This window comes from Sardina pilchardus, chromosome 17, assembly GCF_963854185.1.
Source record: "Sardina pilchardus chromosome 17, fSarPil1.1, whole genome shotgun sequence".
NCBI classification, from domain to species: Eukaryota; Metazoa; Chordata; class Actinopteri; order Clupeiformes; family Clupeidae; genus Sardina; species Sardina pilchardus.
In genome coordinates, this window is record NC_085010.1 from 13,930,091 (window position 1) to 13,956,620 (window position 26,530).

The 26,530-nt window shown below is 42.0% G+C and overlaps 2 protein-coding genes and 4 gene segments (V, D, J or C); all 6 read right to left on the minus strand.

Annotated features, from left to right (window-relative positions):
* Nucleotides 1–6,576: 6,576 nt before the first annotated feature.
* Nucleotides 6,577–14,757, minus strand: LOC134061825 (Ig kappa chain V region 3381-like). The segment is given in 2 exon segments: nucleotides 6,577–7,194; nucleotides 14,645–14,757. Coding segments are annotated over 2 exon segments (387 nt in total).
* Nucleotides 8,797–9,493, minus strand: LOC134061824 (Ig kappa chain V region 3381-like). The segment is given in 2 exon segments: nucleotides 8,797–9,272; nucleotides 9,374–9,493. Coding segments are annotated over 2 exon segments (387 nt in total).
* Nucleotides 11,393–12,819, minus strand: LOC134061826 (probable non-functional immunoglobulin kappa variable 6D-41). The segment is given in 2 exon segments: nucleotides 11,393–12,606; nucleotides 12,750–12,819. Coding segments are annotated over 2 exon segments (381 nt in total).
* Nucleotides 14,758–15,615: 858 nt separating the features above from the next.
* Nucleotides 15,616–19,691, minus strand: LOC134061822 (trichohyalin-like). The gene is made up of 5 exons (XM_062517613.1): nucleotides 19,602–19,691; nucleotides 18,399–18,436; nucleotides 17,584–18,222; nucleotides 15,814–17,317; nucleotides 15,616–15,710 (listed from the first exon to the last, which is right to left on the minus strand). Exons 2-4 carry the CDS (start codon nucleotides 18,426–18,428, stop codon nucleotides 16,523–16,525), a joined length of 1,464 nt encoding a protein of 487 aa, XP_062373597.1. The 5' UTR covers nucleotides 18,429–18,436; nucleotides 19,602–19,691; the 3' UTR covers nucleotides 15,616–15,710; nucleotides 15,814–16,522.
* Nucleotides 19,692–21,615: 1,924 nt separating this feature from the next.
* Nucleotides 21,616–22,152, minus strand: LOC134061718 (Ig kappa chain V region 3547-like). The segment is given in 2 exon segments: nucleotides 21,616–21,941; nucleotides 22,057–22,152. Coding segments are annotated over 2 exon segments (384 nt in total).
* An 855-nt stretch (nucleotides 22,153–23,007) lies between these two features.
* LOC134061823 (chromatin assembly factor 1 subunit A-B-like) lies at nucleotides 23,008–26,066 on the minus strand. 2 transcript variants are annotated; one of them, XM_062517615.1, is made up of 5 exons: nucleotides 26,033–26,066; nucleotides 25,225–25,863; nucleotides 23,668–24,827; nucleotides 23,309–23,426; nucleotides 23,008–23,205 (listed from the first exon to the last, which is right to left on the minus strand). In XM_062517615.1, exons 1-3 carry the CDS (start codon nucleotides 26,060–26,062, stop codon nucleotides 24,036–24,038), a joined length of 1,461 nt encoding a protein of 486 aa, XP_062373599.1. In that variant the 5' UTR covers nucleotides 26,063–26,066; the 3' UTR covers nucleotides 23,008–23,205; nucleotides 23,309–23,426; nucleotides 23,668–24,035. The 2 variants fall into 2 exon arrangements, with proteins under 2 accessions (XP_062373599.1, XP_062373598.1); XM_062517614.1 differs by having other exon boundaries at nucleotides 23,309–24,827.
* Between the last annotated feature and the right edge of the window lie 464 nt (nucleotides 26,067–26,530).

Consider the following 26,530-nt stretch of genomic DNA (forward strand, 5'->3'; position numbering starts at 1 on the left):
CCTTCCTCCACACCGACCCTGGGACTGCGCAATCGACCTGGAACCTGGTCAGCCCCTACCGCGAGGAAAGGTCTACCCACTCTCCGTCCCTGAGCAAGAGGCAATGAAGAACTACATTGAAGAAGCATTACAATTGGGATACATACGCCCATCTAAATCGCCAGTGGCTTCTTCCTTCTTCTTCGTGGCTAAGAAGGATGGTGGACTTAGACCCTGCATTGATTACCGTGCACTCAATAATATCACAGTGAAGTTCAGATATCCTCTTCCACTTGTTCCGGCAGCTCTTGAGCAACTGCGTGATGCCAAGATATTCTCCAAATTGGATCTGAGAAGTGCCTACAATCTAGTCCGTATTCGCCAAGGTGACGAATGGAAGACTGCTTTCGTCACTCCCACCGGTCACTATGAATACCTGGTGATGCCCTACGGTTTGTCAAACGCACCATCAGTTTTCCAGGGGTTTATCAATGAAGTGTTCAGAGAATATCTCAATCTGTTCGTCATGGTTTTCATTGATGATATACTCATATACTCATCCAACCCCACAGATCATGTCAAGCACGTCTCCCTGGTCCTGACGAAGTTGCGTGAGTTTCAGCTCTTCGTGAAGGCTGAGAAGTCCCTCTTCCACCAAACTGCTGTTCACTTCCTGGGCTATGACATCAGCAACCACGGAATCAGCATGGACGACCAGAAGGTGAAGGCGGTCCTCTCCTGGGATGCTCCACACACAGTCAAGGGACTCCAACGCTTCTTGGGGTTCTCAAATTTCTACAGACGCTTCATCCACGGCTTCAGTCTGATTACAGCACCCCTCACCTCTCTACTCCGAAACAAACCCAAAAGCCTATCCTGGACTCCTGAAGCCTCAGAGGCCTTCCAGAAGTTGAAACAGGCCTTTGCATCTGCACCAATCCTCCGCCACCCAGACCCTGAGAGGAAGTTCATCGTTGAGGTGGATGCATCCACCACTGGTGTTGGTGCGGTTCTTTCTCAGTGCCAAGGTAACCCTCCTCGTCTTCATCCTTGTGCCTACTTCTCTAGGAAGCTTAGCCCAGCAGAACGTAATTATGACATCGGAAATCGTGAATTACTTGCCATCAAGCTAGCCCTGGAGGAGTGGAGACATTGGCTTGAAGGATCGAAACACCCATTCTCAGTCCTGACTGATCACAAGAATCTCCAATACCTCAAAGAAGCAAAACGACTCAACCCCCGCCAAGCCAGATGGGCCCTCTTTTTCACTCGCTTCAATTTCACCATCAGCTACAGACCTGGATCACGTAATCCTAGGGCAGATGCACTATCAAGACTTCACCATCCAGAGGAGTCCAGTGAGCAACCCGAACCCATCCTACCAAATGAGTACATCTTGAGTCCCATCCTGTGGTCCCTGGATGAGCAGATGGCCGCCGCCAGGGAGTCTGATCCAGCTCCACCGAATACCCCAGCTGGTCTTGTCTACGTTCCCCGACAGCTCAGAACTCAACTCCTCACCTCTGCGCACTGCAACCCCGGCACTGGACACCCCGGGGCCAACGCCAACCTTACGCTTCTCCAAGATCGCTATTGGTGGCCTGGCATGGCTCGGGAAATCCGCAAGCTTGTTGCGGGATGCCCAGACTGCGCAATGTCAAAAACTCCTCGTCACCTCCCTGTGGGGAAGTTGATTCCTCTACCGATACCACAACGCCCTTGGTCACACCTTGGGGTCGACTTTGTCACAGACCTCCCACCGTCCAACGACAATACCTGCATCCTTGTCGTGGTTGACAGATTCTCCAAAGCCTGCAAACTCATTCCACAGACAGCGGAGGCCATATTCACTCACGTGTTCAGAAATTATGGCATCCCAGAAGATGTGGTGTCGGACCGAGGGCCCCAATTTATTTCCCGCTTCTGGCGAGCCTTTCTCCGTCTGATGGGTGTCAGCGTGAGTTTGACATCAGGCTATCACCCCCAAACAAATGGACAAACGGAACGGAAGATTCAGGAGATCGGCCGGTATCTTCGAACCTACTGTCACCGGCACCAAGACACCTGGAGTCACTTCTTACCCTGGGCCGAGTATGCGCAGAACTCTCTCCGCCAACCTTCCACTGGCCTAACACCATTCCAATGCATCCTTGGTCACCAACCTCCACTGTTCCCCTGGACAGGAGAATCTTCCGATGTCCCTGCCGTTGACCGCTGGTATCAGGAAAGTGAGAGGGTCTGGGGAGAGGCGCACCACCATCTTCAGCGGGCTGTCAATCGCCACAGTCGCCATGCCAACGTGAGACGATCTTCAGCACCAGAGTATGAAGTGGGTCAAAAGGTGTGGCTGTCCACCCGGGACATCCGAATGCGTCTCCCATGCAAAAAACTCAGCCCTCGATACATCGGCCCCTTCACCATAACTCACCGGATCAACCCTGTCACCTATCGGCTCCAGCTCCCTGCTAATTACCGAATCCACCCCACTTTTCATGTGTCTCTTCTGAAACCCTTTAACTCACCTCTCTCTCCTTCCTCCACAGAGCCTGGTGTCGCTGTCGATCCCCCTTTGCCGCTTCTCCTGGACGAGGGTCCTGTCTATGCCATCCACGACATCCTAGACTCTCGGCGTCGCAGAGGTCGGCTGGAATACCTGGTCGACTGGGAGGGCTACGGTCCAGAGGACCAATCCTGGGTGCGCCGATCTGACATCCTGGACCCAGACCTCCTTGCTGACTTCCATCGCACCCATCCCGGTCGACCAGCCCCCCGCAGCCGTGGCCGACCGCGACGCCGTGTCACCTCGTCCCTGGAAGCGGCTCCTGAAGGGGGGGGTAATGTCACGACGCCACCAGGTTCTCCATCAGTCTCTACTCCTCGTCACTCTGCTCCAACGATCTCCCAATCTAATTCCCCTGTCTACTAATTGCCCAATCATCCTATCCACTTTCCCAATAATCCAATCTCCTCTCTACTACTCCCCAGCACCTGCAGCCAATCCCCTCTACTACTCCCCAGCACCTGTAACCAATCTCCTGCTGCCCATTTAAACCCCTGTCACCCTGCTCTCTCCGTCTGGCCTCTTCAACGGAGAACCTTACTCCAGCACATGGACTGCTCCTTGTTCCTGAAGCTCTGCTCCTTGTTTCGCGAAGTGCCTGCTACGTCCCAGGTTGTAGAACTTTTATGTTGGACATTTTCTATTGGAAATCTTTTTGTTGGACGATACACTCTTACAAGTTTGGACTGCCTTCTTATTCTGATGATCTTCTGAGCGTTAACTTCCAAGACCTTGTTTATTTCTCCTGCCTTGGTTCATGTTTGAAAATTAAAACAACTTGATTGATCATAACCTTGTTTCCTGAGTCTGTGTGCCCTGACAGACGGTTGGCACAGGAGCTGAACATAGAACTTGGTTCAACTTTCAGAGCATGACACAAGGGTCATCAATGTCAGTTTGATGTGTCCTAAAAACATTTCAGGCTTTCTGATCCATAAAACCAGTAAAGTTCTTCATATGAGTGGGACATATCTTTCAGTTGAGTTTAACATCAATTCACAACAAGATAGAACTTTATTTACTGTTTTTTTTTTTTTTTTTTTGGTGACATGGACATAACACACTTGGCCCTGATTTAAGGCACAAAGGCCAATGACTCTCACAAAGCAAAATTGTCATCCATCAGCTCTAACAATTAAATGGTAATTGGGAGCATTGCACTGGCTCATCAGTGTTTGGTCTTAGGTCTCAATGGTGTTAAATTAGCCAATTGATTTTTTCCTTGTTATTAAATTAGCATTAGAGTAAAGACTTTGCACAATCCATCATTCAACTAAGGGCCCAATGCCCTCTCTAATAATCGGCCATTTAAGAGAAAACAGCAAAGGCCATGCCTAAAGTTAATCACTTTTGTTGAAGAAGGCAGGGTCTTAAATTAAGGTACAAAGTCTCAGCAGACCAGACCACATTCACCAGCGATACCAAAAGACAAATAACCCATATAATAGTATTATAAAACTTACCAAATATCACTGATGTTGTAGTTTTCAAAAGGTCTTTGTGAATAATAATCTGTTATGTCGACAAACCATTCATGCTAGGTCAAACTGTAGATCCTATTCTTCAGTGGTTCCGTGTTGGTGGAATGAGTTGCCCAGTGCTCTCCATTCCAGCAACAGTTTTGGATCTTTCAAGAGGGGTCTTAAGGCATATTTGTTTAATATGCACTTAGTCTTTTGAGCGTTTGTTATGTGTTATGGTTTGTATAATAGTATTGTTTTGTTATGATTTGCCCATTGTTAGAATTTGACATTTATTTTGCTATTGTCCTTAAATTTAGCCATACCATGCTATAGTTATTGTTATTATATAATTAACTGAGTGACTTATTTGATTGCTATTCTCATTTCATTGTTTTATTTCTCATTAGGTTAGTGCTTAATTGATTGTTTTATTGATAATATTGCTATTCTCCCTTTTTGTAATTGTTCACTGTTATTTAATTTGTATTGTTATTTATTTGTATGTCGCTTTGGACAAAGGCGTCTGCTAAATAACCATAACCATAACCATAACCAATAATAGATGTGCTCTACTGTATCCTACTCAGTGTTTGTTGTGGTGAAGTGATCAAGGTTCTGCATCACACAGTGCTGGATGATTATGACATCATAATAACAAGAAAGGGAGTTGTCCATAGATAGGCCGTACGTTCTAGAGTCCAATGCGGTGTCTATGTATATATGTCTATGGAGTTGTCTACATTGTGTGTGTGATAGTGTGTTCAAGTGTTGAATGAAATGGCATGTCTAATCGCATTCATTGCTGTATGCATCTATATTAAAGGTTGCCAAATGGGTCCTATATTATTGCAACTGCCAGAATTTTAATTATTTTATTTCAACCACTCAATCCTCAGCGTGTTATCTCGGGCCTACCCTAAGCAGCACCGAGAGAACACAGTCAAGACTTCATTTGTTGGTCGTTGGTGGTGGGGTATTCCTGCACTGTCCTTTCTAGTTAATAACCTTATTATATTCAAGGCAAAAGTCAGAAAGTATAGCCTACCTTTTTAGCATTCTATTCTAGTTCATAAAATCTGAGCCATGTACTTCGCAATTATTGTTAATAGGCTTTTTCTCATTTTTAATTGGTTGTTTTGATGATGCTCTTTCAATGGATGCATTGCTTACTGCTAGGCTATTTATTGATGATGATGTAACATAACTTACAGCAAGGTTGGACAAAATTATGGAGAAAAAACATATTAAATAGTAGGCTAGTTTCTATTCAATATTGAGTTGGTCATCTCCATCATTGGAACTCCAAAATGATGGCTTTAATATAAGGGTTTTATTACATGACCTGTTTTTCTTTTCTGTCCACCCGCTGCAAATTGCTTTGAAACCATATTCTAGTAATCATACAATAATCATTATTCAGTTTATTTCAGGAAAAAAACGTGCCTCTGTTTTAGGACTTGAATCCTGACCAATGTAACATGTAACACAATCAATGTAATCTGAGACAAAAATCAGCCATTAAAGACAAAAAAAAAGGCTTTTAAGCACTGATATGGACGACAGGTGGGTATACTATAAGACTTACCAAATATCACTGATGCTCTTGTAGTGTACTTGTGAATAATTATTTTGCTCTGCAAATCTACTGTATCCTATCCAGTGTCTGTTCTGGTGAAGTGAGCTTTTAGTGTTGTATGCAAGATTCTGATACATCACAGCATGATCAATGATTATGACATCATAATGTCAAGAAGGTGATGATGTGCAAAGTCCATAGACTGTTCCGGGTCTATGGGAAAGTCCATTTGTGACCCTGCAAAGCATTTGATCCTTATCACAGACTGTCAAATGGGTCTTTTTCATTAAAATAAAGTCTTTATCTTCTGTGACAAGATCGGAAATTATTTTCCGAAATCAAGCAACATGTTTTTCAGAGACTACATGCATAACGAAAGTAGAAAGATAGTTGGTATAAAAGTAGTTCCTCACATTGTGCTTTGAGTTTTATGTTCTTTGGAGGCTGAACATTTGGAATCTATTTTCAGGGAACCACTCAAGCTGATCCATGCAAATGTTAGTGGCACCAATATACTTTTTAGTGCCACCTGCGTCTAGAATGAGACTCACTAAATAGAAAATATGCACACAAACATAGAGCACTTTAGTCTGGTGATTCTAGCTTCTTGTTGGTTTATGTTGCTTTATCTTATATGCAACATTCTTTGGAGTAATCAAAGCCCTTTAACCAGTGACTGCTGTTGTGCTCACGGCTAAAATACTGTGAACTGTTTCAGACTTGTTTGAATGGGAAGGCAGGGGTCTAGTACATCAATATAGTGCAATCAGGTCTTAGAGATATTTTATGCTGACTCATTGACATGGAAATACACCTCCACCATGATCCCCTTGACAGTATTTGGATTCTGAGATGTCAGCCTTTGCTGGACTTACAGAATGGTGAGTTTGATATTATCCAGCGGCCATTTGGTTGCGTGGAGTCATGGGGTATAACAAATCTACTTCATCTGTTACTGTTTTTTTCCTTCCTCAAAACATATCATGTAGGCTAGTCTTGCACTTTATTGTGCATTTTTCGAAAACATGTTTGTGTATTATTGTGTCAATATAAATGTAACATATGTTGAAGACACAAACGGTTCAAGTAAAATTACTTCATCTTTATGTTCAAACCGCATTTGAAAAAAATAAACAAAATATATGTTAATATTGTAAATATCTTGGTAATGAGAAGTGACAAATGTACAAGTATGACTCTAATGAGAAACCACGTCACACCTGCTGAAAGTCTCTTCTGCAGCAGTGCAGTCATGTGTACTCTCACAGAGGGAGGTTTTTGTACGGCTCTGTATCACTGTGTGAACACCCACACACTGGTAACATGGGCACTCTGACAGTAGTAATCTCCTGCATCTTCAGTCTGGACTCCACTGATGGTCAGAGTGAAAGCACTTCCAGATCCACTGCCACTGAATCTAGATGGAGTGCCTGACTGCAGAGTGCTGGCATAGTAAATCAGGAGTTTAGGAGGCTCTCCAGATACCTGATGGTACCAGTTCAGATAGTTGTTGTTAGCAACATTACTGCTGACTTTACAGTTCAGGGAGACTGTTTGTCCAGGAGCAGCAGGTAACACTGATGGAGTCTGAGTCACTGTGTACTGCCCTCTGCATTCTGAAGATAAAACAAAACAAAAACACATATTAATAATAACTCTGTAGAGTGTCTTTAAAGATGCAAGCTTGCTCTTTTCAGTCATGAATATTATTAACAGCTGTGCACCTTACCTTGGATGTAGATAAATGTCCAGAGCAATATTACTTTAAACTACATGTTCATTTTGGACCTCATCATCAAGGATGACCTGAACCGAGTTGTCTGAGAACCCTAGAGCAGGTCACACTAGAAAAACCCTCTGAGTACACTGACACTTTCAATTCATGCAAAGTGCCCTTCTAGGCAAATACTGCTATTGGACAAATCCGGTGTAGACGGATGATCAGGGTTCTGACATTCCAGTGACGCTCATATTCCTGCCTCCTATCACCATTAAGAGGCTGAATTTCAACTAAAAGCTGAAAAGCTGAAATGACTTGCAGGAAAATAAACATGTTCAGACTATGACTATGTATATTACGAGAAAATACAATATATTTCAAAATGTTAAACTCATATCAGTATTTTTGAAAGTTGATTGTTCACATGAAGTTTTTAGGTTTCTTTAATCTCTGACCGGCTGGACATTTGGAATCTACAAAATTTTTAGAGAACCACCCAAGCTGATCCGTGCAAATGTTAGCGGCACTCACAGACTTCTTTGTGTCACCTGCATTTAAAATGATACTCACTAAATAGATCATATGTATGCAGACATAGAGCAATTGTTTTTTTTTTTCATTTTATTTCATTCTGGTTTGGTATACACACAATTATAATAATTAATTAAGGTTTTAATTTAATTAAAGGGATTATTATTGTATTTAATTTTTTAAAAGTGGATACATCAAATAATAAAGTGGAGAGTTCCGGTCCTTGATTATGATTGGTTGAATCGTGTTCGATGGTGTTGCATATTTTCTTGACACCACAGCTGGGACTCACTCTGCTTGTTTCATGCCTATCAACACCCCTCACCCCTTTCAAATGATAATTTATTCAGTATATGCTTTCAAATATGAATGATTGTGATGTTGGGACGCTGCGCGTTTTTGCCAGGGATATTACATCCTTTTCATACCTGGTGATTTCATGTGATAATGTGTTCCGTCCCACCAACCAATGCTTTGATGTAATTTCCTTATCAACTCTGTGAATTCATTTGGTGTGTTTCACTCAGGAAGGAGGTCACCTGAAACGTTTGTATGGCACTTCAACATAACAGCATGTAGTTTGATGACACATTAAACAAATCCTGAGGGGATTACCCGACTACTTTTGGTATTTTTTACCATTAATTACAACCACTATGTCCTCTCCTGCAGTAGTAATATATTGTGTCTTCATTTGAAAGTTACTCATATCATATAAAAGTCTGTGAATCCTGGTGCTGTGTGAACACTGAAAGTCAATGACTCTCTGGGCATGATGCTAATTTGAAGGAAGATGTCAGTGCTTCATGAGTACTGTATGTAAGAGTGACTGTCTTTAGTCAAAAATAATATGTATCAGGGTTTTTTTTATGTGTTTAAACTGCAAAACTAAATTCATATCTAAATTCATTGATTCAAATCCATTCAGGGGATTAAAAAAAATAATTGTGTTTATTTTTCTGTCGTAATAAATAGTTTGACAATTGGAGGTGCTGACAACACAAGACATGTAATGTACTACTCTACTAAACACCCCCTTCACACCTGCTCAGAGTCTCAGCAGCAGCAGTGCAGTCATGTGTACTCTTACAGAGGGAGGTTTTTGTACGGCTCTGTATCACTGTGTGAACACATACACACTGTTGGGGATATGGAGACTCTGACAGTAGTAATCTCCTGCATCTTCAGTCTGGACTCCACTGATGGTCAGAGTGAAAGCACTTCCAGATCCACTGCCACTGAATCGAGATGGAGTGCCTGACTGGAGAGTGCTGGCATACCTAATCAGGAGTTTAGGAGGCTCTCCAGATACCTGATGGTACCAGTGCAATTTGTTGTTGCCATGAACTTTACTGCTGACTTGACAGTTCAGGGAGACTGTTTGTCCAGGAGCAGCAGGTAATACTGATGGAGTCTGAGTCAGTGTGTACTGCCCCCTGCATTCTGAAGACAAAACAAAAATAAAACACACACATTCATAAATTCTTTAAAAATGCAAGCTTGCTCTTTTCAGTATGAATGTTATTAACAGTGGTGCATCTTACCTTGGATAAGTGTCCAGAGCAAAATCACTTTAAACAACATGTTCATTTTGGACCCCATCATCAACAATGACCTACTGTAAATCAAGCTGTCTGAGAGACCAAGCGTTGGTCGCACTAAAAAACTTTCTGACACAGACACTTTTAATTTATGCAAAGTAGGCCTACCCTTTTATGCAAATGCAAATCGGTGTAGAAGGATGATCAGGGTTCCAACATTCTATTGATGTTCATATTCCTCCTACCTCCTTTCACCACTGGGATGAATTAGATAAAGGAAGGTCTGAAAAAAATCACCGCGTGCATAATGAAAGCATTTTAAAATGCCAAATTAAGGTCAGTATTTTTGAAAGGTATTGTTCAAGTCTTATGGGTCCGTCAGACCATTATGTTCTTTGGAGGGTGCACGGCTGGATATTTGGCATCTATTTTCAGAGAATCACCCAAGCTGATCCATGCAAATGTTAGTGGCACCCACAGACTTTTTAGTGTCACCTGCAGCTAAAACAAGACTCCGTAAATAGAAAATATGTGTGCAAACAAAGAGCACTTTAGTCAGGTGACTCTTGTTTGTTTATGTTGCTTTATCATATATTATGCAACATTCTTTGGAGTGATTAAAGCCCTGTAACCATGACTGCTGTTGTGCTCCCAGCTAAAATACTGTGAACTGTTGTACCATCTTCATGAAGTTGGCTGAGTTTGCTTTTAGAAGTTTTGATGGGCCGATTCATGGTTCAAGCTCTCACCACTGAGATGCTGAATTTCAACTAAAGTCTGAAACATTTGCCATTATTTTCAAAAATCCAGGAGCATGTTTTGATTGTCTAAATGTACTAAAAAAGTTTTGAAATATTAAATGCATGCCAGTATGTTTGAAAAGTGATTGTTCACGTTGTGTTTAAAGTCCTATATTCTCTGGTGGGTGGCTGAACATTTTAAATCTATTTTCAGAGATTCACCCAAGCTTACCTCTGCAATTTGGCACCCACAGACTTTGAAGTGTCACTTCATTTTAGACGAGTAATTTTATTTCCTTCTTATTTGCTGCTTTAGCATACATGTAACATACTCTAGATTGATTCAGTTTTTTTTATCCAGTGAGTGTTTTTTTGCTTACATGTAAACTACTGAGAACAGTTGCACCATCTTCATAAAGTTGAGCTTAGTTTGTTTTTAAACATTTTAACTAAAACATATGATGGGCTGCTCATGGTCTATCTGTGTAGTGAAAAATATAATACAACAGTTGTTAAAATGTGTTACTATAGCATCAACTTGATATTACCAACAATTCTAATTTTACAACTTCATCTATAAGAAATACAAATTAGAGTGCAGAAAATAAGCATGTTTGGCTTGGTAACTGACCATGGTCCTGACATGCCTACAGTGGACATTGCTGTGATTGGTGATATCTGTTGCCCCCTACTGGTAAGATGAGTATCATTTCAGTGAAAAGGAGGAAAATGGGGAGGAGGTGGGATGTTTTGGAACGCCATAACACATGATGCTGTCAATCATCCCTATGAGCTCCTCCTGAACTTTGTGTATAAAACATCTTTTAACATCACAGTGTCCCTCCATGCTGAGGCAGATTTGAGTGCCAATGAGAAAATACCACAGCGCTCTCTCTCTCTGTGTGTCAGTGTTTATTCTGTTGTCCACAAATAAATATAGTATTTTTTACACCATTAGACCATCTTTTTTTTTTTTTTATTAAATGTTCAAATCAATGATCCAGGCAGCACATCCTCATCTCCCTATTTAACAGTCTAATGGTAACTGACTAGAATGGCTTCGGGTCAAAGGTCATTGATTAATCTGCGTTATTTTTTTTAATCAGTTATTTTTTCTCAAATTATTGAATCTAAATTAATCAGTTATTTTGACAGCCCTAATAGTAAACAAAGGACTGTTTTTAGAAGAACAATTTCAGGACTATCAGTGAAGTAAAGCTTCAGTACAAAATGTAATAGTGCTTGAACAGATGTTTTTAATAACATAAATACATTCATGTGTCACATGTGAGTAAGTCAGTGTTTAGATAAATTCATTCAGGCGCCACTTCTTTTGACTCCCTTCTTATGTTTGAGAATAGGACATGTTGGACTATATTAAAATAAACTAAGAAAAGCCAGAAGCTTTGACAAGTTGTAACCTCAGACTGAATAAAAACTAATAACAAAATGTCTGAAAATAATGAAATAAGAATTCAATGATTGAATTGAATGAACAGAACTAAGCAACAGACAATATAAAAAGCCCATTAGATATCAGATAGACAAAAAACACAAAATGTGCTTCAAAAGTCTTTCTCTATAATTCACTGTTAAATATCTTTGCCAAATTATTATTAACACTCGATACTTGCATGCTTTTACATTCTTCTGCAAGAAAAATACCAAATTGAAAGTGTTCATTGAACAATGCTAAAATACGTCTGTATGGTAATGCACTAACACACAAGAAAAGGCCACTACACTTTTGTAACACACATCTCTGTGAATGACAATGTATTGGCGCACAAAGGTTAACAGCTGACCCATCAAAATACTATGAATGGGAATAATCAGAAATGCAAAAAGGTCATACAAATAACAAAGTGCTACACATGCTCTACTGTGCTGTAAATGGGCCCAGAGTCCTTATATTGGTTCCTTCTCCCCACCTGTGCTCTCGCTGCTCTGTCAGTAGCTTCCCCCTGGACTGGTCACTGCTCGGCCGTCCATAATAATGCCTGAGCAGAACTCTTTCTAGTGTCCAGGAACTTGCTGAGGATACGCGTGTGCAGCCCACTCTCACTGCTCATATGAACAGCACACCATCTGCAGAGACTCAAAGCTGCAGCAGTGCACTCATGTGTAGTCTGGCACAAGGAGGTTTTTGTACGGCTCTCTATCACTGTGTGAACACATCCACACGGTTGGGGTAGTGAAGACTCTGACAGTAGTAATCTCCTGCATCTTCAGTCTGGACTCCACTGATGGTCAGAGTGAAGTCTGTGCTTGATCCACTCCCTTGAAATCTAGATGGAGTACCAGTATGTGGTGTGCTTGCAAATTTAATCAAAAGTTTAGGAGCTCCTCCGGGCTTTTGTTGATACCAGTAAAGGTAGTCTCCATTACTATTCCTGTACACAGCACTGCTGACTTTACAGGTCAGAATGGCCGTGTCCCCCACAGATGCAGCTTTCACCGCTGGAGTCTGAGTCACAGTGTACTGACCTCTGGATCCTGTGGAGGAAATTTAAACTTGGTTCTTATCTTATGACACATACACCCGCAGATCAAGTAGTTTTATTATCTGAATGAATCTTCAAAAACTGCTTTTCAAAGAAAGTGTTATTTTAAGATGCACAACAAAATGTGATACGTACCATGTAGACAGAGGAGCATTGTCAGGATTAAGGTGATGAAGGTCATTGCTACAAAATACCACAACTGTTCTCATTCACAAGATGTGCAGGTGGTTGAGGATCTTTAAATATCACCCTGAGCACTGATGCATGTAGGCTGTGCAGCCAATGCAAAGTGTGCTCATGCAAATACTCACCAAAAACAGATAACGGATCAGACACACACTGAAAACATCACTAATACTGGCTAGTAATGTGTTCTCATCATCATTTTTTCAGGCCTGTTTGGGGGTGGGGAGGGGGACAGACATGTGTACAGTAGTCCATCAACAAAGTGCAATCAAGTGTTAATGACTTGTTATGCTGATTCATAGACCTGGAAATACCCCTCCACCATGATCCCCTTGACATGTTGATCCTGAGATGTCAGAGACATACAGTATGGTGATCCAGCAGCCATTGGGTTGTGTGTAGTCATGGGGGATAACAAATCTACTTCTATTATTATTATTTATTTATTTTTTTTCAAAACACATAGTCTAAGTTCATTTTTCGACTTTACTGTTACAGGTGTTTTCTATTACAGGGGAGTTATGTGGTATGAGAAATCTATTTAAATCTATTTGTCTTTCCTTTCTCTTCAAAACATAAGTTAAAAGTTATAGACAAGATAAAGTTATAGTCTTGGACTGTTATGGCAGGTGTTAAAGTAATCTGTATAACAATTGTTTGTTGTCTACACAAACTATTCTGAAAACATTATATTACATTTAGATAAGTATTTATTTTTGTTGTTTCTGTACAATGCTCTGTTTAGGTTGATATAAAATTATCTTGAAATATATGGTCAAGATGAACAAGCTGGTTTTGATTTGATAAAGTCAATTGATGACACAGTGACAAAAAAGATACACTGGATAAATAAATATCATACGTATATAATATCAGGGAATGATATATACATTCTTATCAAGCCAGCACTTTTAATCCTGTTCTCCGAGCTCCTGCAACAGGCCCATGTAACAGCAGTCATGTGTACTCTGAGTCAGGGAGGTGTTGGTGCTGCTTCTGTTTGTACAGCTTGTGTGTGCCACTGTGTCCCCTCCTGCAGTCATATTTCATATTTCATATTTCATCTAAAACTCACTGATAGTCAAAGGAAAGTCTCTGAATCCAGGTCCAGTTTCAGACTCAAGACTTGCCCACATCTATACATTTTAAAAAAAAAACATTGGTATGCATTGCTTTGTCATGATCAACATCGATAATATATGTTGAAGACACAAGAATTTCAAAGTTTTTAAAATTACTGCATCTTTATGTACATACATATATTTGAAAAAAATAAACCATATATTAATTTAATCTTATAAATATCTTGGTAATGACAAATGGCAAATATATTACTAAACCCCCCCTCACACCTGCTGAGAGTCTGTGCAGTCATGTGTACTCTCACAGAGGGAGGTTTTTGTACAGCTCTGTATCACTGTGTGAATACACCACCACTGTGGTAACTCTGACAGTAGTAATCTCCTGCATCTTCAATCTGGACTCCACTGATGGTCAGAGTGAAAGCACTTCCAGTTCCACTGCCACTGAATCGAGATGGAGTGCCTGACTGGAGAGTGCTGGTATAGTAAATCAGGAGTTTAGGAGGCTCTCCAGATACCTGATGGTACCAGTGCAGATAGTTGTTGTTAAAGACATTACTGCTGACTTTACAGTTCAGGGAGACTGTTTGTCCAGGAGCAGCAGCTAATACTGATGGAGTCTGAGTCAGTGTGTACTGCCCTCTGCATTCTGAAGACAAAAAAAAACAAATACACACATTCATAATAACTCTGTAGAGTGTCTTTAAAAATGCAAGCTTGCTCTTTTCAGTCATGAATATTATTAACAGATGAGCATCTTACCTTGGATGTAGATAAGTGTCCAGAGCAATATCACTTTAAACAACTTGTTCATTTTGGACCTCATCAAGAATGACCTAAACCAAGCTGTCTGAGAACCCAAGAGCTAGTCACGCTAGAAAAACCTTCTGAGTACACTGACACTTTCAATTTATGCAAAATACCCTTCTATGCAAATATTGCTCCTGGACAAATCAGGTGTAGAAGCATCATCAGGGTTCTGACATTCCAGTGACTTCATTTTCGGATTTTTTTCAGAAACCAAGGAACTTGTTTTTCAGAGACTGCATGCATGACGAAAGTGGAAAAGTAGTTGGTAGAAGGGTAGTTGTTCATGTTGTGCTTAGAGTTTTATGTTCTTTGGAGGGTGACTGAACATTTGGAATCTATTTTCAGAGAACCGCTCAAGCTGATCCATGCCAATGTTAGTGGCACCAATAAACTTTTTAGTGTCACCTGGATCTAGAACTAGACTTACTAAATACAGAGCACTTAAATAATTTTTATCATATATGCAACATTCTTTGTAATTCAAGCCCTTTAACCAGTGACTGCTGTTGTGCTCACGGCTAAAATACTGTGAACTGTTGTACCATCTTTATGAAGTTGGCTTTTAAAAATTTTGATGGGCCGATTCATAGTTCAAGCACTACACCTGTTTGGCTTGGTAACTGGCTGTGATCCTGGCATGCCCAGATAATGCTGAGATAAGCGATCTGCTGACACCCTTGAAGAGATCACCAGACCTCTCACCTCTTTTGGAATTTCCTTACCACTATGAGCGGGAACTTCATTGTTTCCAGAATTTTGCAATTTCATAAGGTTGCTGTGGTGATCCTGGCATACTGAAAAAGGAAAAAAGGAACTTTCAAAGTTTTTGAATAGGTTTTTTTTATTAGGATTATGCTGTCCTCATGCTCCCAAAAGCAAGCCATAGGCGACGGTGGCAAGGAAAAACTCCCAGCTGGAAGCTGAAAGAAACCTCAGGAGGACCCGGGCTTTTGGGGGAACCCATCCTCCTTGGGCTGGTGCTGGGACAGCAGATGGATGAAGCGATGCTCGAGAGGAGCTGAAACAGGAAGAGTCTGATTCATGACTAGATTGACAGCACCAGTAATGTCATGTGTACGATAAACACTCGGTCACATTCGCTTCATCTTGACACTTGCTACCTTAGTGTAGAGAGTTCCCGCTGGGGATGAGAGATCTGGCTCCACAGCAATCTCTCCCTGGCGGCCATGTTGTATGATACTCATGTTTGTGTGGTTGGGACACATGCCGAGTGAACCTATGGAGAGAATGCAAATTACCTTTAAAAGTTAGTCTACTTTGTGTGTTTTGTTTTTCAGACAGAAGCCAATCCAATAGCAGCCATGTTGGTCACAGTCTGGCAATGTGAATGATTCTGGTGTTGTCGGTAATGATGTTGTCCTAGGTGATATAAATGTTATATTCCCTGTTCAGATGGCTGGTTCTGATGACACAAAAAAGTAGTATAGGCCCTCCTGCATCTAGCTTACCTTGGTGACAGTGTACCAACACTTCTCATACAAACCACATTGAAGGAGCGGTGATGACAGCAGTTCTTGTCTGTTGGATGGCAGCCATTACTGTGAAGATGCCCTCTCACCTCCCCCTGGAAACTCCCATGTGTTGCTCCTCTTCGCCTTTTTTTCACACCACTTAGCAGGAGAGCAGGTTTTTTACTATTATTGTTTTTTTTTTTTTTTTTTTGGCAGCTGCTCAGCTTTTTTGCGACTTCTTCTCCTTCCTCTATTTCCTTTCCAAAGAGCCCCCCGTTTCCTTTTCCCACTGCTGCCAGTACAGATCTTCTCTTATTTGCAGCGTCATCCCTGCGTCTGCCTTCTAGGGCGAAGACAGTCACAGCGGATTATGGCTTCTTATCCAGGAGCACATTCTGTCATATCTGCTCATTCTGTCAGTTGTTCTCCTGTTCTTTTTGGCCATACTCTCTTCAACTTCACGCTGTTTCTTTAACTTCTTCTCTTCCTCCCTCTGCAGTTGTTCCTTCCTTTTCTCTTCCTTACGTGCTCTCGCCATCGCTGCCTTTTTCTCTTCTTTCTCCTGCGCAAGCCTCTCCTTACGTTTTTTCTCCTCTTCCCTTTGTAACTTCTTCTGCTGGACTTTTTCTTCCTTTGCTTTTTCCCGACGTTTTTTCTCGAGAGCCCTCTGCCTCTGTTCCTCCCTCTTTTCTTCCTCTTTGAGGTCCTTTTTGTACTTGTACAAGCATTCTCTCAGGTCGGCTTTCTCTTGTCTCAGCTTTCGTTTAAGCCTCTTCCAGTCCTTGTACATGGCCTCGTTTTGCCTTCTCAGCTCTTCCTTTATCCATCTTTTCAGGTCTGGCTTTAGGAACTTCTTTCTTTCTCTGAAGATTCTCCACTTCACTCCCAGCTGTTCTCTGTGTTCCTTGTACATCGCCTTTCTATTTTTCTTCTGCTCTCTCACCAACTCCACTTTCCTCTCAGTGGCCAGTACCAAATTCTTTAAATACGTGAGGCGCTGGTCATCCATGTTCCCAGTGATGTGGGATGGTTTGGGAGCAGTGAGACTGCTGGTGTCTGGTGGAGGTAGTTTGTCCAGGGCTGTATCTTCCTCATCATCACTGCTGCTGTCCTCACTGTCACTCTCCTCCCCTTCACTATCGGCAATAACTGCCTGAAAAACAAAAAAAAACGTTTAAAAACATGATTGTGTCTCATGAATATGGTTTGGGATTTGGGACCTCTTAACTTGAAAGGGGTCAAATCTGCAGGTACTGGTCAAAACATCTTGATTAATATGTTGTCCATGCATCTATTCTTTTAATATAGCTTACCCTGGTTGTTATCTTGTTATTGCTTTACAAATGAATTTAAACTGAGCAGTCCAGCCAAAGTTGACATGCTAAAGAACAAAATCAAAATTCATCAACTTGAACTCACTCTGGCTGGTGGTGACTGTGTTCTAGTCCTTCTGGCCACAGGTTTAAGAGTGGCCACACAATTTGGGGTGGTGGCTGTTTCAATATGACGAAGAGGAGCCTTTGATGTGCGCTTCGAACCACTGGACAGAGGTTGAGCGGCGACATCTTTTCCTTTGTTCTTCATCTTGGAGTTTTCTTCACAGCTGCGTGACGTGCGCTCTGAGCCTTGTAACAGGCGAGCAGCAGCATCGGCCTTCTCCTCGTCCCTCTCCTTCACCCCAGGAGCAGACGCAGTTGGAGTGGGACGGGGAGACGTCTGAGGCCCAGTGGAGAGCAGTGGGAGATGGGCAGCGCTGGATGCCCTGTGATGACATGGCACAACAGGGAACGGGATGATCACCGGGCATGGGTTTGAGCAGCGGGATGATGACGGTCCAGGGAATATCTGCCCAAGGTGTAGCTGGAGCGGAACTCCTGCTTGGCATCCACATGGCACATGTTGTGCATTGGTGCCAGAGGCCTCCACGGCAAAAGCCAACCTGGACTGCGTAGAGGGAGCGGGACGAGGTTGAGGTGCCGTTGTAGGGCACAGCTCCCATACTGGCTCAAGAATGGAACCAGAGGAAGATGTGGATGCACTGTCGTCATCTGTTCTGATCTGTTTCAGACAAACAGAAATGAAAATCAGATTTATATGTGACAGTGCTGTCAATAAGTGTTAACTGGAAAAGCAAAAATATGTCAGGCTGCATGAATTTCCATGTAATTAGCAACAACAGTAGCCTTGTTCTAGAATATTCAGAGGGAATCATCAAGTCCATAGACATGACTTACGGGCTCTGGATGGACTCGTGTGCGAGTCATCTTATGATCTGAGGAGGAGAAGAAGTGAAAATAGTTACAGGTAGTTCCAGAAATATTCAGAGGGAGAAAGAAAGAGAGGGAGGTTGAATTGAAATAGGCAGGCACTTGTATTTATTTATTAGCCTATGTGAATTCATCAAACAAAGAAACAAACAAAAGTAATTTGTGCGTTTCTACGTTAAACAAAATTCTCAGTGCATGCATCGTCCAAATTATGTTAAACTTACCAGATTGCCTATTGCTGTTGTCTGTTGTGACTTTAAATCAAATACAATCAGCAATACATTTCTGTGATCTCATGTCACAGTTACAGGGTAAAATGAGCTTATAAAGGAGCCTAGTTTTAAAAGCAAGCTTCTGACATTGGTGCCTTGTGACATCATAATGACACCATGGTAAGCTGTGTCATAGGGTTCTAACAAGACATGAGAAACTGCTTCCCTGCTCCCTACAATGTCTGTAAAGGGCAGAGATCACCCAGACCACCTGCAAGCAGCAGATTTGCTATTGTTTGCTAGTTCAGCAGCAGAACGGTTGGCACAGGAGCTAAACATAGAACTTGGTTCAACTTTCAGAGCATGACACAAGGGTCATCAATGTCAGTTTGATGTGTCCTAGAAACATTTCAGGCTTTCTGATCCATAAAACCAGTAAAGTTCTTCATATGAGTGGGACATATCTTTCAGTTGAGTTTAACATCAATTCGCAACAAGATAGAACTTTGTTTACTGTTTTCTTTTTTTTTTTTTGGTGACATGGACATAACACGCCAGGCCCTGATTTAAGGCACAAAGGCCAATGACTCTCACAAAGCAAAATTGTCATCCATCAGCTCTAACAATTAAATGGTAATTGGGAGCATTGCACTGGCTCAGCAGTGTTTGGTCTTAGGTCATACGGGTGTTAAATTAGCCAATTGATTTTTTCCTTGTTATTAAATTAGCATTAGTTAGAGTAAAGACTTTGCACAGTCCATCATTCAACTAAGGGCCCAAAGCCCTCTCTAATAATCGGCCATTTAAGAGAAAACAGCAAAGGCCATGCCTAAAGTTAATCACTTTTGTTGAAGAAGGCAGGGTCTTAAATTAACTTACAAAGTCTCAGCAGACCAGACCACATTCACCAGCGATACCAAAAGATAAATAACCCATATAATAGTATTATAAAACTTACCAAATATCACTGATGTTGTAGTTTTCAAAAGGTCTTTGTGAATAATAGATGTGCTCTACTGTATCCTACTCAGTGTTTGTTGTGGTGAAGTGATCAAGGTTCTGCATCACACAGTGCTGGATGATTATGACATCATAATAACAAGAAAGGGAGTTGGCTACATTGGTGTGTGATGGTGTGGTCAAGTGTTGAATGAAATGACATGTCCAATTTGAATGTATTTTTTAATCACTGGAAACATATTTTGTATGCTCACCTAAACTCATGATTTAAAGATCACTCCCCGGCTTTAACACACAATACTCTGAATGACGTGTATGGGTGGACAAAGGTAAACAGAGTCATCAAAATATTCAGAATGAATAATCAGAAATGCAACAAGGTCATAAAAATGGCAAAGTACTACACAAGCTCTACTGTACTGCAAATGGGCCCAGAGTCCTTATATTGGTTCCTTCTCCCCACCTGTGGCTCTCGCTGCATGCTCTGTCGGTAGCTGGCCTTCAGCCTCTTCCCCCTGGACTGGTCACTGCTCGGCCGTCCATAATAACGCCTGAGCAGAACTCTTTCTTGTGTCCAGGAACTTGCCGAGGATACGTGTGTGCAGCCCACTCTCACTGCTCATATGAACAGCACACCATCTGCAGAGACTCAAAGCTGCAGCAGTGCACTCGTGTAGTCTGGCACAAGGAGGATTTTGTACGGCTCTGTATCACTGTGTGAACACCCACACACTGTTGGGGTAGTGAAGACTCTGACAGTAGTAATCTCGAGTCCTGCATCTTCAGTCTGGACTCCACTGATGGTCAGAGTGAAGTCTGTGCTTGATCCACTCCCTTAAAATCTAGATGGAGTTCCAGTATGTGGTTTGCTTGCAAATGTAATCAAAAGTTTAGGAGCTCCTCCAGGCTTCTGTTGATACCAGTAAAGGTAGTGTCAATAACTATAAGTCCAGCCCACAGCACTACTGACTTTACAGGTCAGAGTCACAGTGTACTGACCTCTGGATCCTGTGGATTAAATTCAAACTTGGTTCTTATCGTATGACACATACACCCACTTAGATCAAGTAGTTTTATTATCTGAATGAATCTTCAAAAATTGCTTTTCAAAGAAAGTGTTACTTTAAGATGCACAACAAAATGTGATACAGTACGTACCATGTAGACAGAGGAGCATTGTCAGGATTAAGGTGACGAATAAGGTCATTGTTACAAAATACCTCAACTGTTCTCATTCACAAGATGTTCAGGTGGTTGAGGATCTTTAAATATCATCCTGAGCACTGATGCATGTAGACTGTACTGCCAATGCAAAGTATTCTCATGCAAATACTCACCAAAAACAGCTCACTGATCAGGCACATATTGAAAGCATAACTAATGCTGGCTGGTTAATCTGTTCTCATCATCATTTTTCAGCCTTTTTCAGGTTTGTTTGGGGTGGCGGGTGGGTCTAGTACATTAATACAGTGCAATCAGGTCTTACAGATATTGTATGCTGACTCATTGACATGGAAAGAGATCTCTGAGATCTCAGCCTAATGGACTTACAGTATGGTGAGTTTGATATGATCCATCAGCCATTTGGTTGTGTGGAGTCATGGGGGATAACAAATCTACTTCATCTGTTTTTTCTTCCTCAAAACACATTTAAGCTCTTGGACTTTACTGCTCAATGCTTGTGCATTTTTCGAAAACATTTGTGTGTAGTATTGTGTCAATATAAATGCACTGATGCTCAAAGGAAAATGTAAAACATTTCCAAAACATGTGTACGTGTTTTTTAAATAATTTGGTAATCAGAGGAGGTGAAAACTCAAAACATGGTACATTGTATGTATTGTAAAGAAAAAACCTTTCCAATATGTTAAGTTAAATATATTTTTAACCTTATAAATATCTTGGCAAATGTATTACTGTACTGTATTACACCCCGCACCTGCTGAAAGTCTCAGCTGCAGCTGTGCAGTCATGTGTACTCTCACAGAGGGAGGTTTTTGTACGGCTCTGTATCACTGTGTGAACGTTTGCACACTGCCAGGCCAGTGTAGACTCTGACAGTAGTAATCTCCTGCATCTTCAGTCTGGACTCCACTGATGGTCAGAGTGAAAGCACTTCCAGATCCACTGCCACTGAATCGAGATGGAGTGCCTGACTGGAGACGGTCAGTATAGTAAATCAGGAGTTTAGGAGGCTCTCCAGATACCTGATGGTACCAGTGCAGATAGTTGTTGTTATAAACATTACTGCTGACTTTACAGTTCAGGGAGACTGTTTGTCCAGGAGCAGCAGGTAATGCTGATGGAGTCTGAGTCACTGTGTACTGCCCCCTGCATTCTGAAGACAAAACAGAACAAAAACACACACACTCATAATAACTCTGTAGAGTGTCTTTAAGAATGCAAGCTTGCTCTTTTCAGTCATGAATATTATTAACAGCTGGGCATCTTACCTTGGATAAGTGTCCAGAGCAATATCACTTTAAACAATATGTTCATTTTGGACCTCATCAAGAATGACCTAAACCAAGCTGTCTGAGAACCCAAGAGCTAGTCGCACTAGAAAAACCTTCTGAGTACACTGACACTTTCAATTTATGCAAAATACCCTTCTATGCAAATATTGCTCCCGGACAAATCAGGTGTAGAAGCATCATCAGGGTTCTGACATTCCAGTGACTTCATTTCCCTGCCTCCTTTCAACACTGAGATGATGAATTTTATCTACAGCTGTTATAAGAAGGTCTGAAAAAAAACGGATTTTTTTCAGAAACCAAGGAACTTGTTTTTCAGAGACTGCATGCATGACGAAAGTGGAAAAGTAGTTGGTAGAAGGGTAGTTGTTCATGCTGTGCTTAGAGTTTTATGTTCTTTGGAGGGTGACTGAACATTTGGAATCTATTTTCAGAGAACCACTCAAGCTGATCCATGCAAATGTTAGTGGCACCTTTTAGTGTCACCTGGATCTAGAACTAGACTTAATAAATACAGAGCACTTAAATAATTTTTATCATATATGCAACATTCTTTGTAATTCAAGCCCTTTAACCAGTGACTGCTGTTGCGCTCACGGCTAAAATACTGTGAACTGTTGTACCACCTTCATGAAGTTGGCTTTTAAAAGTTTTGATGGGCCGATAGTTCAAGCACTACACCTTTTTGGCTTGGTAACTGGCTGTGATCCTGGCATGCCCATAGCAGATAATGCTGAGATAAGCGATCTGCTGACACCCTTAAAGAGATCACCTGACCTCTCACCTCTTTTGGAATTTTCTTACCACTATGAGCGAGAACTTCATTGTTTCCAGAATTTTGCAATTTCATAAGAATTCAAATTAGAGTGCTGATAATGGTAGCTGCTGTGGTGATCCTGGCATACTGAAAAAGAAAAAAAGGAACGTTCAAAGTTTTTGAATAGTTTTCTTTTATTAGGATTATGCTGTCCTCATGCCCCCAAAAGCAAGCCATAGGTGACGGTGGCAAGGAAAAACTCCCAGCTGGAAGCTGGAAGAAACCTCAGGAGGACCCAGGCTTTTGGGGGAACCCATCCTCCTTGGGCTGGTGCTGGGACAGCAGATGGATGAAGCGATGCTCGAGAGGAGCTGAAACAGGAAGAGTCTGATTCATGACTAGATCCACAGCACCAGTAATGTCATGTGTACGATAAACACTCCGTCACATTCGCTTCATCTTGACACTTGCTACCTTTTAGTGTAGAGAGTTCCCGCTGGGGAAGAGAGATCTGGCTCCACAGCAGTCTCTCCCTGGCGGCCATGTTGTATGATACTCATGTTTGTGTGGTTGGGACACATGCCGAGTGAACCTACACGGAGAGAATGCAAATTACCTTTAAAAGTTAGAATACTTTGTGTGTTTTGTTTTTCAGACAGAAGCCAATCCAATGATTAGCAGCAGCCATGTTGGTCACAGTCTGGCAATGTGAATGATTCTGGTGTTGTCGGTAATGATGTTGTCCTAGGTGATATAAATGTTATATTCCCCGTTCAGATGGCTGGTTCTGATGACACATAAAAGTAGTATAGGCCCTCCTGCATCTAGCTTACCTTGGTGACAGTGTACCAACACTTCTCATACAAACCACATTGAAGGAGCGGTGATGACAGCAGTTCTTGTCTGTTGGATGGCAGCCATTACTGTGAAGATGCCCTCTCTCCTCCCCCTGGAAACTCCCTTGTGTTGCTCCTCTTTGCCTCTTTTTCACACCACTTAGCAGGAGAGCAGGTTTTTTACTATTATTGTTTTTTTTTTGTTTTTTTTTGTGGCAGCTGCTCAGCTTTTTTGCGACTTCTTCTCCTTCCTCTATTTCCTTTCCAAAGAGCCCCCCCCCCGTTTCCTTTTCCCACTGCTGCCAGTACAGATCTTCTCTTATTTGCAGCGTCATCCCTGCGTCTGCCTTCTAGGGCGAAGACAGTCACAGCGGATTATGGCTTCTTATCCAGGAGCACATTCTGTCATATCTGCTCATTCTGTCAATTGTTCTGTTCTTTTTGGCCATGCTCTCTTCAACTTCACGCTGTTTCTTTAACTTCTTCTCTTCCTCCTTCTGCAGTTGTTCCTTCCTTTTCTCTTCCATACGTGCTCTCGCCATCGCTGCCTTTTTCTCTTCTTTCTCCTGCGCAAGCCTCTCCTTACGTTTTTTCTCCTCTTCCCTTTGTAACTTCTTCTGCTGGACTTTTTCTTCCTTTGCTTTTTCCCGACGTTTTTTCTCGAGAGCCCTCTGCCTCTGTTCCTCTCTCTTTTCTTCCTCTTTGAGGTCCTTTTTGTACTTGTACAAGCATTCTCTCAGGTCGGCTTTCTCTTGTCTCAGCTTTCGTTTGAGCCTCTTCCAGTCCTTGTACATGGCCTCGTTTTGCCTTCGCAGCTCTTCCTTTATCCATCTTTTCAGGTCTGGCTTTAGGAACTTCTTTCTTTCTCTGAAGATTCTCCACTTCACTCCCAGCTGTTCTCTGTGTTCCTTGTACATCGCCTTTCTATTTTTCTTCTGCTCTCTCACCAACTCCACTTTCCTCTCAGTGGCCAGTACCAAATTCTTTAAATACGAGAGGCGTTGGTCGTCCATGTTCCCAGTGATGTGGGATGGTTTGGGAGCAGTGAGACTGCTGGTGTCTGGTGGAGGTAGTTTGTCCATGGCTATGTCTTCCTCATCATCACAGCTGCTGTCCTCACTGTCACTCTCCTCCCCTTCACTCTCGGCAATCACTGCCTGAAAAACAAACAAAACGTTTAAAAACATGATTGTGTCTCAATTTCTAACTCTTCATGATTATGGTTTGGGATTTTGGACCTCTTAACTTGAAAGGGGTCAAATCTGCAGGTACTGATAGGAGTCTATGGCTAAACATAGAGTGGACCGTTTGCCCTAAAACTTTCACTATATATACTGTATATATACTGTATATATATAGTGAAAGTTTATATTTTTGCTCGTCAGGAAGAAGTCAAGACATCTTGATTAATATGTTGTCCATGCATCTATTCTTTTAATATAGCTTACCCTGGTTGGTATCTTGTTATTGCTTTACAAATGAATTTAAACTGAGCAGTCCAGCCAAAGTTGACATGCTAAAGAACAAAATCAAAACTCATCAACTTGAACTCACTCTGGCTGGTGGTGACTGTGTTCTAGTCTTTCTGGCCACAGGTTTAAGAGTGGCCGCACAATTCGGGGTGGTGGCTGTTTCAATATGACGAAGAGGAGCCTTTGATGTGCGCTTCGAACCACTGGACAGAGGTTGAGCGGCGACATCTTTTCCTTTGTTCTTCATCTTGGAGTTTTCTTCACAGCTGCGTGACGTGCGCTCTGAGCCTTGTAACAGGCGAGCAGCAGCATCGGCCTTCTCCTCGTCTCTCTCCTTCACCCCAGGAGCAGACGCAGTTGGAGTGGGACGGGGAGACGTCTGAGGCCCAGTGGAGAGCAGTGGGGGATGGGCAGCGCTGGATGCCCTGTGATGACATGGCACAACAGGGAACGGGATGATCACCGGGCATGGGTTTGAGCAGTGGGCTGATGACGGTCCAGGGAATATCTGCCCAAGGTGTAGCTGGAGCGGAACTCCTGCTTGGCATCCACATGGCACATGTTGTGCATTGGTGCCAGGAGCCTCCGCGGTAAAAGCCAACCTGGACTGCGTAAGGGGAGCGGGACGAGGTTGAGGTGCCGTTGTAGGGCACAGCTCCCATACTGGCTCAAGAATGGAACCAGAGGAAGATGTGGATGCACTGTCGTCATCTGTTCTGATCTGTTTCAGACAGACAGAAATGAAAATCAGATTTATATGTGACAGTGCTGTCAATAAGTGTTAACTGGAAAAGCAAAAATATGTCAGGCTGCATGAATTTCCATGGAATTAGCAACAACAGTAGCTAGAATATTCAGAGGGAATCATCAAGGCCATAGACATGACTTACGGGCTCTGGATGGACTCGTGTGCGAGTCATCTTAAGATCTGAGGAGGAGAAGAAGTGAAAATAGTTACAGGTAGTTCCAGAAATATTCAGAGGGAGAAAGAAAGAGAGGGAGGTTGAATTGAAATAGGCAGGCACTTGTATTTATGTAATAGCCTATGTGAATTCATCAAACAAAGAAACAAACAAAAGTAATTTGTGCGTTTCTACGTTAAACAAAATTCTCAGTGCATGCATCTTCCAAATTATGCTAAACTTACCAGATTGCCTATTGCTGTTGTCTGTTGTGACTTTAAATCAAATACAATCAGCAGTACATTTCTGTGATCTCATGTCACAGTTACAGGGTAAAATGAGCTTATAAAGGAGCCTAGTTTTAAAAGCAAGCTTCTGACACAATATATTGGTGCCTTGTGACATCATAATGACACCATGGTAACCTGTGTCATAGGGTTCTAACAAGACGTGCTTCCCTGCTCCCTACAATGTCTGTAAAGGGCA